The sequence below is a fragment of the Pleurodeles waltl genome, chromosome 2_1 (genome assembly GCF_031143425.1).
Source record: "Pleurodeles waltl isolate 20211129_DDA chromosome 2_1, aPleWal1.hap1.20221129, whole genome shotgun sequence".
NCBI lineage: Eukaryota > Metazoa > Chordata > Amphibia > Caudata > Salamandridae > Pleurodeles > Pleurodeles waltl.
Window position 1 is genome coordinate 285,678,448 of NC_090438.1, and position 13,736 is coordinate 285,692,183.

The 13,736-nt window shown below is 42.1% G+C and overlaps 1 protein-coding gene across 1 annotated transcript in view; it reads right to left on the bottom strand.

Annotated features, from left to right (window-relative positions):
• LOC138263749 (integrator complex subunit 6-like) overlaps positions 1 to 13,736 on the bottom strand; it is a 191,281-nt gene that overhangs the window by 70,952 nt on the left and 106,593 nt on the right. The window contains exon 8 of the mRNA XM_069212486.1: positions 5,879 to 6,031. Within this exon, the coding sequence (XP_069068587.1) occupies positions 5,879 to 6,031 (153 nt within the window). The remainder of the gene's footprint in view (positions 1 to 5,878; positions 6,032 to 13,736) is intronic.

Consider the following 13,736-nt stretch of genomic DNA (forward strand, 5'->3'; position numbering starts at 1 on the left):
TACAGGAGCAGATTGGGTAGAATGATTAAGAAACCTTTGCATTTAAAGGACTACATTGTAAATTAGGATCTGTATTGTAAATTAGTTTACTTTGTATCATTTTCCTTCTTTTCCTTCCTTGTGATTTATGTTTTACTTATTGTTTATTTCCCAAAGGGGGAAGATGTGTTGTGTAATGTAGTTCTTACTTAGAATGTAGAGTTAGTGGAATGTTTGTAGTTGAAAGAATGGAATGGGGAGGATGTGGAGAACTGGAGGAAGGGGCAGTTGGAGTTGACCAGGGTGGAGAACAGGCAGACACTGGTGTTGGCGTGCTTTCTTATTTGAATAAACTACAAGGAAACTCAATGCTGTTTGATGAGTTATACTACAACCATGTCATGCAGCCTGCGATGGCAGTCTGTGTGTAATCTTGTGTGTGGGTCCCTTAGGGTGGCAGAAGATATGCTTCAGCCCTTAGGGACCCTATTTAGTACCCATACCCTAGGTACCATTTACTAGGGACTTATAGGGGGACTAAAGTCCATGCCAGTTGGGTTACAATTAGTATTTACTTGTTTTAGGAGAAAGAGCACACTCACCAAGGTCTGATTAGCAGGCCTCAGAGCGCTTTCACACTCAAAAACCAGCATCTAGGAGTTCTAAAGGGGACAAAAGGGGGGGGGGGTCATCTGCAAAGAAATAAAAAAGTCCAGTTTCCTACAAGAAGTCATGTATGAGACAATTTTTCAGGTCAAAAATGCTGATGAGGAACATCATCTTCTGGAGGCAAGAGTGGTGGGACAAGACGTTTTTATGTAATTTGATTCATGCTCTTATTTGTCCATTATCTTGAAAGGAAACATTTGATGGATGTTTTAACTACAAATTCAAGTTGAAGAAAATGGATGTTAGACATGGATGGTATGGTGGCACATTTTTAAGGATGGTGGAATCTTTCAAGCCATGTATAGAGGTGCAGGATAGATATTTGAAGGAGGAAAAGATGACAATTTTGATTGGGAGGCCACACCAGAAACTGCTAGGGGTTAATTTAAACCCTAATGCAAAACCCAAGGTCCAAGTGCAGAAAGTAGAAGATGCAGATGGGAAATCTGAAAGTGAATTTTCATATGTGTTCAGGAAAGAGTTGGGTTACTTGAAGGGGTACAGATGCAAAATAAGACTGCGTAAGAATGTGCAGCTTGTGGCAGCAAAAGTAAGGCGATGTAAGGCATGCTTTGAACTGGTAAGTGATTGTGGACATGTACCCGCTTCCCAATATTGATGAAATGGTTACGATGTTGGCTGGAGCTAAGTATTTTACCATATTAGATCGAAGTTCAGCGCATCATCAGATTGATTGGGTAGTCGCAATTTATTGCATTCATGAGACCTATGGCGACATTCAGATTGAAAAGAATGCCATTTTGGTTGATTTCAGCATCTGCTGTGTTTCAGAGAGTTATGATGAAGTTGTTGGGTGATATCAGTGGGGTGAAGTTTTATCAAGATGATGTTTTAGTATATGGGGAGACTATAGTTGAACAAAATGTGCGAGTGAAAGGTGTATTGAAAAGACTATCTGAGCTAGGTTTGACATTAAAGTGGGACAACTGCAAATTTGGTGTGCAAGAGGTAGCATATTTAGGCCACTTGATTTCCGGTGCTGGAATTTCACCAAAGAAGGAGCTGGTGAAAACAATAGCAAAGATGAAAGAACATGAGAACAAGGATGAGTTGGTGTCATTTTTGGGTATGGTTGAGTACGAAGGGTAATTCTTCAGGAATTATGAGGAAAGCACACATGACTTCTAGAGGCTGCTGGAAAAAAATTAAGAATTTGTGTGGGGTGATAGTTGTGAGAGTGAATTTGTCAAACTGAAGGAAGATTTGAAGGCTGCACCATGTCTGCAGGCATTTGTACCAGGCAAAGATACTGTGACGGGGAGCTGAGACTACATTAGGAATACAGGTGGCGACTTTAAGTCTTTTAAAATTGGTCATGGGGATGGGAGAGTAACCAGTTCAAGGAAGAATGATTAAGTTTAAATGGATGGAAAGTTGGTTTGTGATTGACATGAGGATCTGTTGACCATTTGTGCTCCCAGTTTAGAATGTTCCATGCCATCTATGATTGAATGGCAGCCTTATAGATTTCTATGTCTTGCTATGTGGTTGTGTGCTGGTGGTGGCTAAGTAGGACGGAGTTCCAGCAGTGTAGGAATGGTTGGACAAGTAAAGGCCACCTACAATCTTCAAGTAGGTGTAGAGGTGGGTGTAAAAGATTATACTGGTCGACAGGGAAGAACCATATGGAACTCAACCAGAAACCCAAAAGAAGCAGAAGCTGAAAGGGCTCAGTGACATTGGCCAGGTTAAACAGGCCTTAAACCTAGGGATATAGCAGACTCCTAATAACTTTAAGGGGTGATAGAGCTGGCTTTCTTGCTCTATGATGTCACAGGCCAGCTAGAGTTTTAGATGTACTAAAGGCCACGTTTCGTATTTCTCAGCAGCTTTTAGTTTGTATCCCAACTTTTAAGGTGTGCTGTTCCTATGTCAATGCCCCGATTGGACTGAAGGCTGTCAAGAAGGCTGAGACAGTTGAGGTGTGCCCCAGGCAAGCACCCAGTACTTCCTCAAATTTGGATGCTATGGGAGCAGGCAAAGTGCCTGTATTTGTAGATGACAGCGGAACATATCATAACTTAGGGTCGGATTTAGATCTTGGTGGAGGGGAATACTCCATTACAAATGTGACGGATATTCTGTCCTCCGTATTATGATCCCATTATATCCTATAGAGATCGTAATACGGCGGACAGATATCCGTCACGTTTTTGATGGAGTATTCTATCTGCCAAGATCTAAATCAGGCCCTTAGTCTAAGGCCCACCAGTAGCATGTCTGAGGAAGGCTAAATGTTTTACAAAAAAGTCTGGTTCAATTCCAAATGCACTGCAAGCAGAGAATATAGATGGGAAAGAGGTTCCTGACAATAGCCCCCTAGAGAGCAGGGTATTCGCAAAGGCGATGACAAGTGAAGTAGTCTCACAAACATACTGCACTACATTAAATAATGAGAACAAATAGGCCACAGCACACAGACTATATTGTCCAATCATATGGTGGGGATGATAGATCCCTGGTAGTGCGTTTGAAGGTTTAGAAGAAGTAAACGGTAAAGAGAAATCTTGAGTCTTGTCAGTAGACGGTGTCCTTTATTTGTAGACGTTAGAAATCAAAGTGTCATCATGAAAAAACAGCCAACACGTGTTTCGTCACACAAGTGACTTCATCAAGGCTGGGCCGTGCGGCCAGAGTAGTAGAGAATAATCAGCTAAGTAGGCTGAAATAAAGAAAAGAATATCTTGTTAGGAAATTGTAACTAAGGGTAATGACACTGCCCGAGCAGCAACGGGTAGGTTGAGTGTTGATAACGTAGGTTGATCACGTAGATTGATAAAAGTATGAGAAGCCCTGATAAGCCTTAATGAGATCATAAAACTAAGGGAAAAAATGGGGGGCTGCAAGAGCAGTAACGGGTAGATTGGAAGAAGGCTCCTTAACTACTTCCCGTACAGACGCTTACCAGGCTTTACTTTTGGCTTATCAGGGCCTCACATACCTGTATCTACCTACGTGATCAACACCCAATCTACCCGTTACTGCTCTTGCAGCCCCCCATTTTTTCCCTTAGCTGATTATTCTCTACTACTCTGGCCGCACGGCCCAGCCTTGATGAAGTCACTTGTGTGACGAAACACGTGTTGGCTGTTTTTTCATGATGACACTTTGATTTCTAACGTCTACAAATAAAGGACACCGTCTACTGACAAGACTCAAGATTTCTCTTTACCGTTTACTTCTTCTAAACCTTCAAACGCACTACCAGGGATCTATCATCCCCACCATATGATTGGACAATATAGTCTGTGTGCTGTGGCCTATTTGTTCTAATTTTATCCTTGGGTACTCTGATACCCATCTGTGTGCCGTTTGGGTAGTAAGGCACGGGTCCATGCTGCACCAGAATTTGCTCTAGTTTACTTACCTGTGTAATTACTTTTGTTGTATTACCTAGAAGTGCGACACGAGTCACCCCTACTACCCTTGTGCTCCTTTACAGTTCACATTAAATAATGAACCTGATACACTTATAAATCTTAGGGCGATGTGGGAGATAGACATGGGTGCTATGGAAGATATAGATTGAGAGGCAGCTTAGTGCATCCCAAAGAGGTAGTCATCAAGTCTAGACTGAGATGAATCCAGCTGGAAAACCTACATGGGATCTACTATCAGCTGATTATTCAAAATGGGCAGAGCTTGGAGTCTAAATTGTTTGCAATGTAGAGTAAATGAGGGCACAGTCATACACATTCTGGCAAACGCCAACTTATTACCGGGTACTGGAACACCATCATCAAAGAACTAGAAGCAATTATGAGCGTGGTCATCACTGCAGCACTGCAATTTATTCTGCTAGGTGTTGCATGTGATGTCAATCTCACACAGACTAATCTTCTGTTTTGTAACTTAAGATTCATGCTAGCAAAGAGAGACACTGCAGTGATATGGGTTAGGCAACAGCTACCAATGTCAACAATGAATTGCAGACATGGACATGTGTATGGAGGCAGACAGTGGTATATATTAGCACAGACTGCCTGAGGAAGCTTGATAGCATTTAGGGCAGGTGGAGAGACTACTATGATCTACGTTGAGAGGATCAAAAAGTATTACCCTGAGGCTTAAACTAGCTACGCTAATCAGGTGGAAGACTGCCCTATACTACGTCATTTTCATAAGCAGTAGAACTAACTGATGTGGACATGGGAAGAAAGGGAGGTCGGAACGGTCCACCTTATCAAAGACAAATTATACAGGATTGTGGGTAGTAGTGAGTTTGATGTAAGAAGGAAAACTATTGTGTTAATGTGGACGGCACTTGTTTTATGTTTTAAAAGCACAATAAAAACATTTTAAAATACATTTTGTATGAGATGGTTTAAGGGGTGATGCCAAGATTTATTTTGGTGTGTTAAGTGTTGCTGGGTCATGAACTGTCTCACACGACCTCGCATGGTTCTTGGACCTGAATGTATGGCATCTATAGGCTGAGACTTTGTACTGGGTTTTTTTTAGGGAAAGAAATGCATGAAAAAATGTAACTGAAAAACACAGAGATTGATTACTGAGCCCTTGTAGAGCTTGTTTAAGCTGCTTCTCTTCTAAAGGTTTGATCTGCTAACTACTATACAAATGCTAGCCATACATACAAAATAACCGCACTATTGAAACGTATTTTGTCTTTCTCGCCATTCTTCAATTGCTTGTCTCCCCCTTCACTGTGCGTCTAAATGTTTCTCTTTTTTGTCTCTACTTTCCATAGTCACTGCCCACTGTACCTCAGGCCAGCCAAATTGATCCCTGGAGCCGTCACAACCTAAGTCCAGAGACCAATAACCTCAGACACTACTGGCTGTAACCTCAGACCGCTCTGGGATAGCAGGCACATAGTATGCTTATTATCCTATTGACCAACATTGTTGGTCCTTGCCTTCACACACCCCACCTGCCGGATACTGTAATAAGTGCAGTTTTGTTGTCTGGTGCACCACGGAAAGCCCCTGAAGTATGTGAACTAGGCACACTTATTTTGAATACATGCTTAAACAAATTAAATCGTGCAATTGCTGCCAGCATCACGTATTCAAAGGCCAATTCAATATTTACAAACCAATAATGCATAAACAGTGAAAATTCAAATAAGACAGAGTGTGACAATGGATGCCTTCGAAGGCCATAAATACTATATGTGATGCATCGTATAACTGGGTTTTATGTAGATTGCTAAAACAGACAAAATAATTGTCACCAATAAAGTACATACTTGCCAGCAGACATGTGGAGACTTCCGTTCTAAGATGAACTGAGTTAAGGGTGATGGCTCAAGTTCATATTTGTCAAAGGGAAGCTTGTCTATCACCATTGGTTCCCTATCCACACAAGAAAACTTCACAACAGGATGAGAGGTGCGGGGAGGCTACAACAGAAAACAAATACAAGGTTTGTAAATAAAATGCAAAGGCAACTAGAAACAAGCATTTGCAGTTCAGTAGGTCTCACATTTGCAAAATCTAGAGGTACTGGAGATGAAAACTTCATTTTTTTAAACTTTTGTATTTTTTGTATGCAGTGGAATTCTACTAGTTGAATAGCGCTATTGAAAAGCTTACACTCAGAGAATGCAAGATTAAGTAAAGCATGTGACGTGTAAGCAGGAGCAACATATCTATGTTAACATTATTATACATGTAATATGCCGGCTGCAAAAAACCTCCAACATTTACTCTGGTGTGATGTGGACGAAGCAGGGAAAGGGTGCAGGCAAAGGGATCTTAAGTGTCCCTCTAGTGCAGCCGCCATAAATTTAAATGAATGCGTGGGCATGCAATGGAAAAACCAAGAGGCGGCACTGTTAATACAGGCACCTAGATTAAAATGAATGCGCAATGTAAATACCAAGAAGCACAAGGCGGCACCTTTTAGTTAGCCGCCATGAATTAAAATGAATGAGTGATGTAAACAGCAGTAAGCACGCCATGAAGGGGGGAGAGACAAAAGAAACAAGCGATGACACCTTTAATGAAGCTGCCATGAATTAAAATGAATATGCAATGTAAATAACAAGATGCGTGAGGTAGCACCGTTAGCCCCATTGGTGCGTATGTTGGCCAATGTCTGACAAACGCACACAATCCCTGGTGTGGGCCACGACCAGTGGCCGACGCCAGTGAGGGGTTTTTAATCTACTACCCCTCAGGAGACACGGAAGAGCTTCCCTGTCTCCTGCTGCCCCCCCCCCCAAACCGCCCATCTGTGATATCAGCGCACCGTGAGGCGTGCTGACGTCACAGTTTCTTTTCTCCAACGGAGCAGGAAGCGGAGGTAAGGCCGGACATTCTACCCTTTCAAACAAGGCCTTCCTGAAAGTTTTCCTGGGCATGGATCACGGCCGCACTGATATCCATGCCCAGGAAACCCCATTAGACACCAGCAATGTCATCTGGGGGGTCTGCCCTCTTGAAAATGGGCCGACCACCCCAACCCCCCATAGGGGGGCATTGGGGAAAAATAAACTTAAATTACTCCGGGGGGGAGGGGAGAACAGGGGGTCGACTTGCCCCCAAGAGGTTAAAAATGTATATATATATATATATATATTTTTTTTATGCTATTGGCTGGGGAGGAGGGGTCGTCCCTTTAGAAAATGACCAGGCCAATTTTCTGTTCCTGTAATTTACGTCACAGAAATGCAGGGAAAAATAGTGTTTTTATTAAATGGTTTACCCCTGCAGGGCAGTCTGGGGTAGAAAAAAACTTTGGGAAATCCTCACAATATACCTTCCTCGACTCCCCTTGATGTCTAATTTTCAGAAATGTCTTGGTTTGATAGGTTTCCCTAAATGGTTCCCGATCCAAAGACTAATTAGTATACTCACCTTAATTATCATTATCGCCAAAATACATTTTGGGACCTTCCCTGTCACAGGTATCTGGCCTACCCAAACAAGATAACATTTTTAGCGGGGTGACCTGGGGGAATGCTGGGTGGAAGGGAGTTTGTGGCTCTCTTCAGATTCCAGAAATTTCCATCACTGAAATGTGCAGAAAACGTTTTTTTTTGCCAAATTTTGAGGTTTGCAAAGGATTCCTGGTGAGAGCCCCACAAGTCACCCCATTCTGGATTCCCCTGGGTGTCCAGTTTAAAAAAATATATAGGTTTGCTAGGTTTCCCTATGTGTCGGCTGAGCTAGAGCCCAAGATCCACAGCTAGGCACTTTGCAAAAAACAAGCCCATTTTCATTGGAAAAATGTGATGTCTCCAAGTAGTGTTTTGGGGCGTTTCCTGAATCGGGCACTAGCCCTACCTACACAAGTGAGATACAATTTTTAGCGGGAGACTTGGGGGAAGGCTGGGTGGAAAGACGTGTGTGGCTCCCCTCAGATTCCAGAACTTTGCAACCCTGAAATGTGAAGTAAAAGTGTCTTTTTAGCCCAATTTTGAGGTTTAAAAAGGATTCTGGGTGACAGAACGTGGTGAGAGCCCCACAAGTCACCCCATTCTGGGTTCCCCTGGGTGTCTAGTTAAAAAAAATATATAGGTTTGCTAGGTTTCCCTATGTGTCGGCTGAGCTAGAGCCCAAGATCCACAGCTAGGCACTTTGCAAAAAACAAGCCCATTTTCATTGGAAAAATGTGATGTCTCCAAGTAGTGTTTTGGAGCGTTTCCTGAATCGGGCACTAGCCCTACCTACACAAGTGAGATACAATTTTTAGCGGGAGACTTGGGGGAATGCTGGGTGGAAAGACGTGTGTGACTCCCCTCAGATTCCAGAACTTTGCAACCCTGAAATGTGAAGTAAAAGTGTCTTTTTAGCCCAATTTTGAGGTTTAAAAAGGATTCTGGGTGACAGAACGTGGTGAGAGCCCCACAAGTCACCCCATTCTGGGTTCCCTTAGATGTGTAGTTTTAACAAATAGATAGGTTTGCTAGATTTCCTTAGGTGCCAGATGAGCTAGAGCCCAAAATCCACAGCTAGGCACTTTGCAAAAAACACGTCCCTTTTCATTTGAAAATTGTGATGTGCCCACATACAAACCTCACTCTACTACCGTGACCTCCCACACAACCCTACTAAATTCTCCCGCATTTATCTCACCCTGCTACTATGCTCTCCCTAGCCCTTCCACATACTCTTCCCTCCTCCACCCCCCTTTACACATCCCAAGCCTTTGGGTTGAGTAAATTAAGGATATACTCCCAATTAACACTTCTGGATTTCTTTTCTCCTCCACCCCTCCATTACTCCAGTCAATCTAACTAACAAACTCTCATATCCGCGGCTCAAATTAACTCCTAATAATACTAAAACTGTACTCATTATTTCCCGATACTAATCCATCACTAATTCTTGTTGGGTTCCAGAGTAGCGTGCTACTCACCGAAAAGCGCTTTGACGCCTCGTCAGGGGTAGTAAGCGCTATATAAATACGATTACAATACAATACAATACAATAGTGTTTTGGGACAGTAGGCCTAATCGCACAAGTGAGGAATCATTTTTATCGGGAGACTTGGGGGAATGCTGGGTGGAAGGAAGTTTGTGGCTCCCCTCAGATTCCAGAACTTTGCATTGTTGAAATGTGAGGAAAAAGTGTTTTTTGAAAAATTATGAAGTTTGCAAAGGATTCTGGGTGACAGAACCTGGCGAGAGCCCCACAAGTCACCCAATTCTGGATTCCCCTAGGTGTCTATTTTTAAAAAATGTACAGGTTTAGTAGGTTTCCCTAAGTGCCGGCTGAGCTACAGCCCAAAATCCACAGATAGGCACTTTCCAAAAAACACTTCAGTTTTCAATGGAAAAATGTGGTGTGTCCAGGTTGCGTTTTGGGGAGTTTTCTGTCACTGGCACTAGGCCTACCCACACAAGTGAGGTACCATTTTTATCGGGAAACAAAGAATAGAAGAACAAGTGTTATTGCCAATGGTCTTTCGCTACATTTTTGCCTTCCAAATGTAAGACAGTGTGTAAAAAATAAGTCATTTTGCGAAATGCCCTGTAATTCACATGCTAGTATGTGGACCGCCGAATTCCGAGATGTGCAAATAACCACTGCTTCTAAACTCCTCATCTTGTGCCCATTTTGGAAATACATACCTTTCCTTGATACCTATTTTTCAGTCTTTATATTTTACCAAATGAATTGCTGTGTACATGGTATACAATGAAAACCCATTGGAAGGTGCAGTTCATTTATAGGCTCTGGGTACCCTGGATTCTTGATGAACCTACAGAGCCTATATATCTCAGCAACCAGAAGGGTCCAGCAGACGTAACAGTATATTGCTTTCAAAAATCTGCCGTAGCTGGAAAAAGTTACAGAACAAAGCGTAGACAGAAATGTTTTTTTCAACTCAATTTCAATATTTTTTTATTTCCACTGTTACTTTCTATAGGAAAACCTTGAAGGATCTACACAAATGACCCCTTGATGAATTCACAATTGTGTCCACTTTTCAGAAATGTTTAGCTGTCTGGGATCCACCACTGGTTTCATACTCATTTCTGTCACTAACTGCCAGGAGGCTAAAAGCACAAAAAATAGATAAAAGGCGGTATGTCCTAGTAAAATGCCAAAAGTTGAAAAATTTGGCTTTCTAATTCAAATCTGTCAGTTCCCAAAAGCTAGGGAGATGGTGAGTTTATCACTGCAAACCTTTCATTGATCCTATTTGCAGGGAAAAAACATATGCTTTCTTCTGCAGCACTAGTTTCCCATTTTTCCCCCCCAAACAAATGTTTAGCTGTATTTTGGCTAATTTCTCTGTCTCCTCCAGGGGAACCCACAAACTCTGGGTACCTTTAGAATCCCCAGGATGTTAGAAAAAATGACGCAAATTTGGTGTAGATAGCTTATGTAGATAAACGTTGTGGGGGCCTAAGCACAAACTACCCCAAATAGCCAAAAGAGGGCTCAGCACAATAAGGGTGGGGGGGGGAGGTTCAGCAGCTAAGGGGTTAAGTAAGTCACCATGAATTAAAATTAATGTGCGATGTAAATAGCAATAAGTGCCACCATGGGGGGGGGAAAGACAAAAGAAACAAGAGGCGGCGCCTTCAATGCAGCCGCTATGAATTGGTGAGACAAATGAAAAAAGGAGTGCCCACAAACTGAAGTTTATGGTGGATTGTGCAAGAACACATGTAAGAGGGTCAGTCTGCAAGGAGTAACAAAACAGCCTGAAGGTGGGATAAATGTAAAGCATTTACCAACAACATCAGGGGATTTTTGAAAGGCAAGCCCACAAAGGAGTGAAAGTGATGGGTGTGAGATGGGCGTGGCTAAAGCCCACAGATACATAACAACACATCGGAAAAGCAGCGCTGCTGTGCTCGATCGAAAAACTAATACTAGGAATGACCAGAAGAGCTGTCACAGGTCTCAGTTCAATTAAACCGGCCACAAATACACCAAAAGTAACCCCACCGATTCTCAAAATGCTTTATTTCATACGAAGGCCAATTAAATGTACAAAATTAACTATTAAATAAAATATTATACTTAGGCTTCCTTTCATCTGTAATCTTGTTTTGGTGACTGTGCAAACATATACACAGAGTATTTACGTCCCTCTTTTTTGTCACCATAGCACCACTTGTTGTCAGGGCTGTTGAAACCCTGCTGCTACTGTAGCTCTGTCTTCCTAGAATGAACAACAGACCATTAAAATGTTTACACAAACGTATCCTGCAGCTTCAGGAAGGAAGCACTCAAAAGAGGCAGACAGACAAGGCAGAACTACGAGGTAGTAGAATGCCACGGAGGAATTGTTTCACCATGATTTCATAACTGATAAGTATATATTTTAGTGGTAAATTAAGTGGCAGTAGTGAGTAGTAGGAATATTTTTTATGTTATATATTAAGAAGAGAGAAAGCCTAACAATTGGTAATTTAAAAAATGTCTTTTCAAAATGATGAAAGGCTGGTGATAAACGCTCATTTTGGCCCAGATTTACAGAGCCTTTTTTGTAAGCTTTATCTTATCCTCAACACGTGTGAATTACAGTTGAATTTCCATGAGAAGTCACAGAATAAAATCTTGGTGAACCTGTTAAGGATTGCACTCAAAAGGATGTAAGTTTGAAAATGGATCCTGCGTTTATCCACACATAACAGTGACAAGCAGCACTCACGTCATCTCATTCAGAAGGATTAAAAGAGCAAACAAGGTCTTTATTCTATTTCAAGAAGGTCAAAATGCTAATAATTTGTGCTCATTTAATCCAAGTGATAACGGTAAAAGACGGAGTAATGAACCTCATTTTATCAAGGACAAGGCTGAAAATTGTCTCTCAAGTCAGGTTTAGGCAGCAAGGCTAAAAAAAGATCTATTTCTCCCCGAGCTGAAAGAAAGAATGCTTATCAGTCTTGGTTTCCTGTCACTGTGCATTATTTCATTCAACTCAGAAGGATGCTCAGAAGGACAAAAGGGTGATAAGCGGCTTCATTTCTTATCATTCGCGTGGCTGTAAGGTTGACAGTCATTCACTCATGATCTCTAAAAGGAGGCACGAGTGGAAAGTAAGGTTTGTGTTCTGGAGAAGTATGTCACTGTGCTCATTAGGTCTAGCTTCATAGTGCACCTGTCATCAAGACCTAGGCCAGGTTTACATCTTGGCAGAGGGGTTGCTTCGTCACAAGGGTGATGGCTATGTGTTCGGTGAAATCTAAATCCCATTGTTTCCTATGGGATTTATATTTCGGCAGACGGGATATCCGTCACCATTGTGACGGACTAACCCCTCTGCCGAAATCTAAATCAGGTTCCTAGTGTTACCAGTTCTTAATATATACAACAGGTTGGGCTTTGGTTTCATCCAGAGGAGTATTAGTCTCTCACCCCGTGCTATTGGTTGTGCTCTATCACTGTGCCTTCCAGGAAGCTGTTCCACTGGAATGCATGAAAGATTATTTTAGACCTGAAAAGTGCACTCAATCCGCACACCGTTTGTCACATTCAATTATTTATCCCCTATATGCATTCTATACCAAAAGCAATCATTTTTTTCTGATTTTTACCAGCACAGGCAAATTCAATATGGGCTGGCTTCAATGTGATAAACAGCATTTGTGCATGTCTGTGTTCACTTATGTTGGCACACTCAAGCTCAACTTAATGCTGCTGCTAACACATGTTTTGCTACTGTGTGATTAAACCTAATGTTTTTCACGCATTGGTTTCAACATCACTAAGGCCCATTGGAGATACTCCACTTTGAATTATTTCATCCCTCAGCAGAAAAAGACAGTTGGGTAAACTAGGAGTGGCCTAAATTGTATCTTAGCTTGTACTGGAAGGTGACTACTACCACTGTCATCAGTCTACGGAGAGTCTGACTTTTGGTTATGTCTGACACCCTCGCTAATCAATGGGAAGACTGATAATGGGTCACAGAAAAATTGTCTGCAAGGACAGAGGTCTTTTTTTACCTTTACTGTACTTGGCTGTATATACTGAACCACTCTTGAATAAAATGAGTTCAGTGTTCCTCCCTGGGGTTCTTCATTCCTCCTCTTCCTGCCTCCACCAAGAAAGTGTTATGTGTTGTGTATGTAAGGTGCCCTCTGTGAGGACATATTGAAAGATGCACAAGAAGGTGGTTGGTGAATTAGAGATAAGGACAATTTTACCTTTAACTTTGAAGCAATCCTTACAATTGAACATCAGATACTCTTAAACTTGTTTTACTGCTATCTGGTTTCTGGGCTACAATTCATCTTTCACTCGCTCAGAAACCTGTCTTATAGCAGAACATGGATGAAACCAGTTTTGCCGCCTCTGCAGCTAGTTCCTACAATCTGCCCAGCAACAAGCTGACCTCATTTGGAATGCCTGACCTGCAACTTCCCATTGCAGATGCCTTTGGTCATATGCTGCTCCCTCCTCCCTCTGAGGTAGGAAGCTCAGGAATCCAGCTATAAAGACAGTAAATGTTCTCGCTGTGGATATTAATTTGATGGCAGCACACCTGCTTCAACCCAGTCTTCCCACCAGTGGCCACAAGTGTGAATAAGGGCTAGTATGCAGGAGCCAGTACCTTGCATTCCACCTCAACTACTTCTAGAAGCTCTGCAACACTATCTGTATGGATGATGATGTACCAGGACCAGTATTTTGTT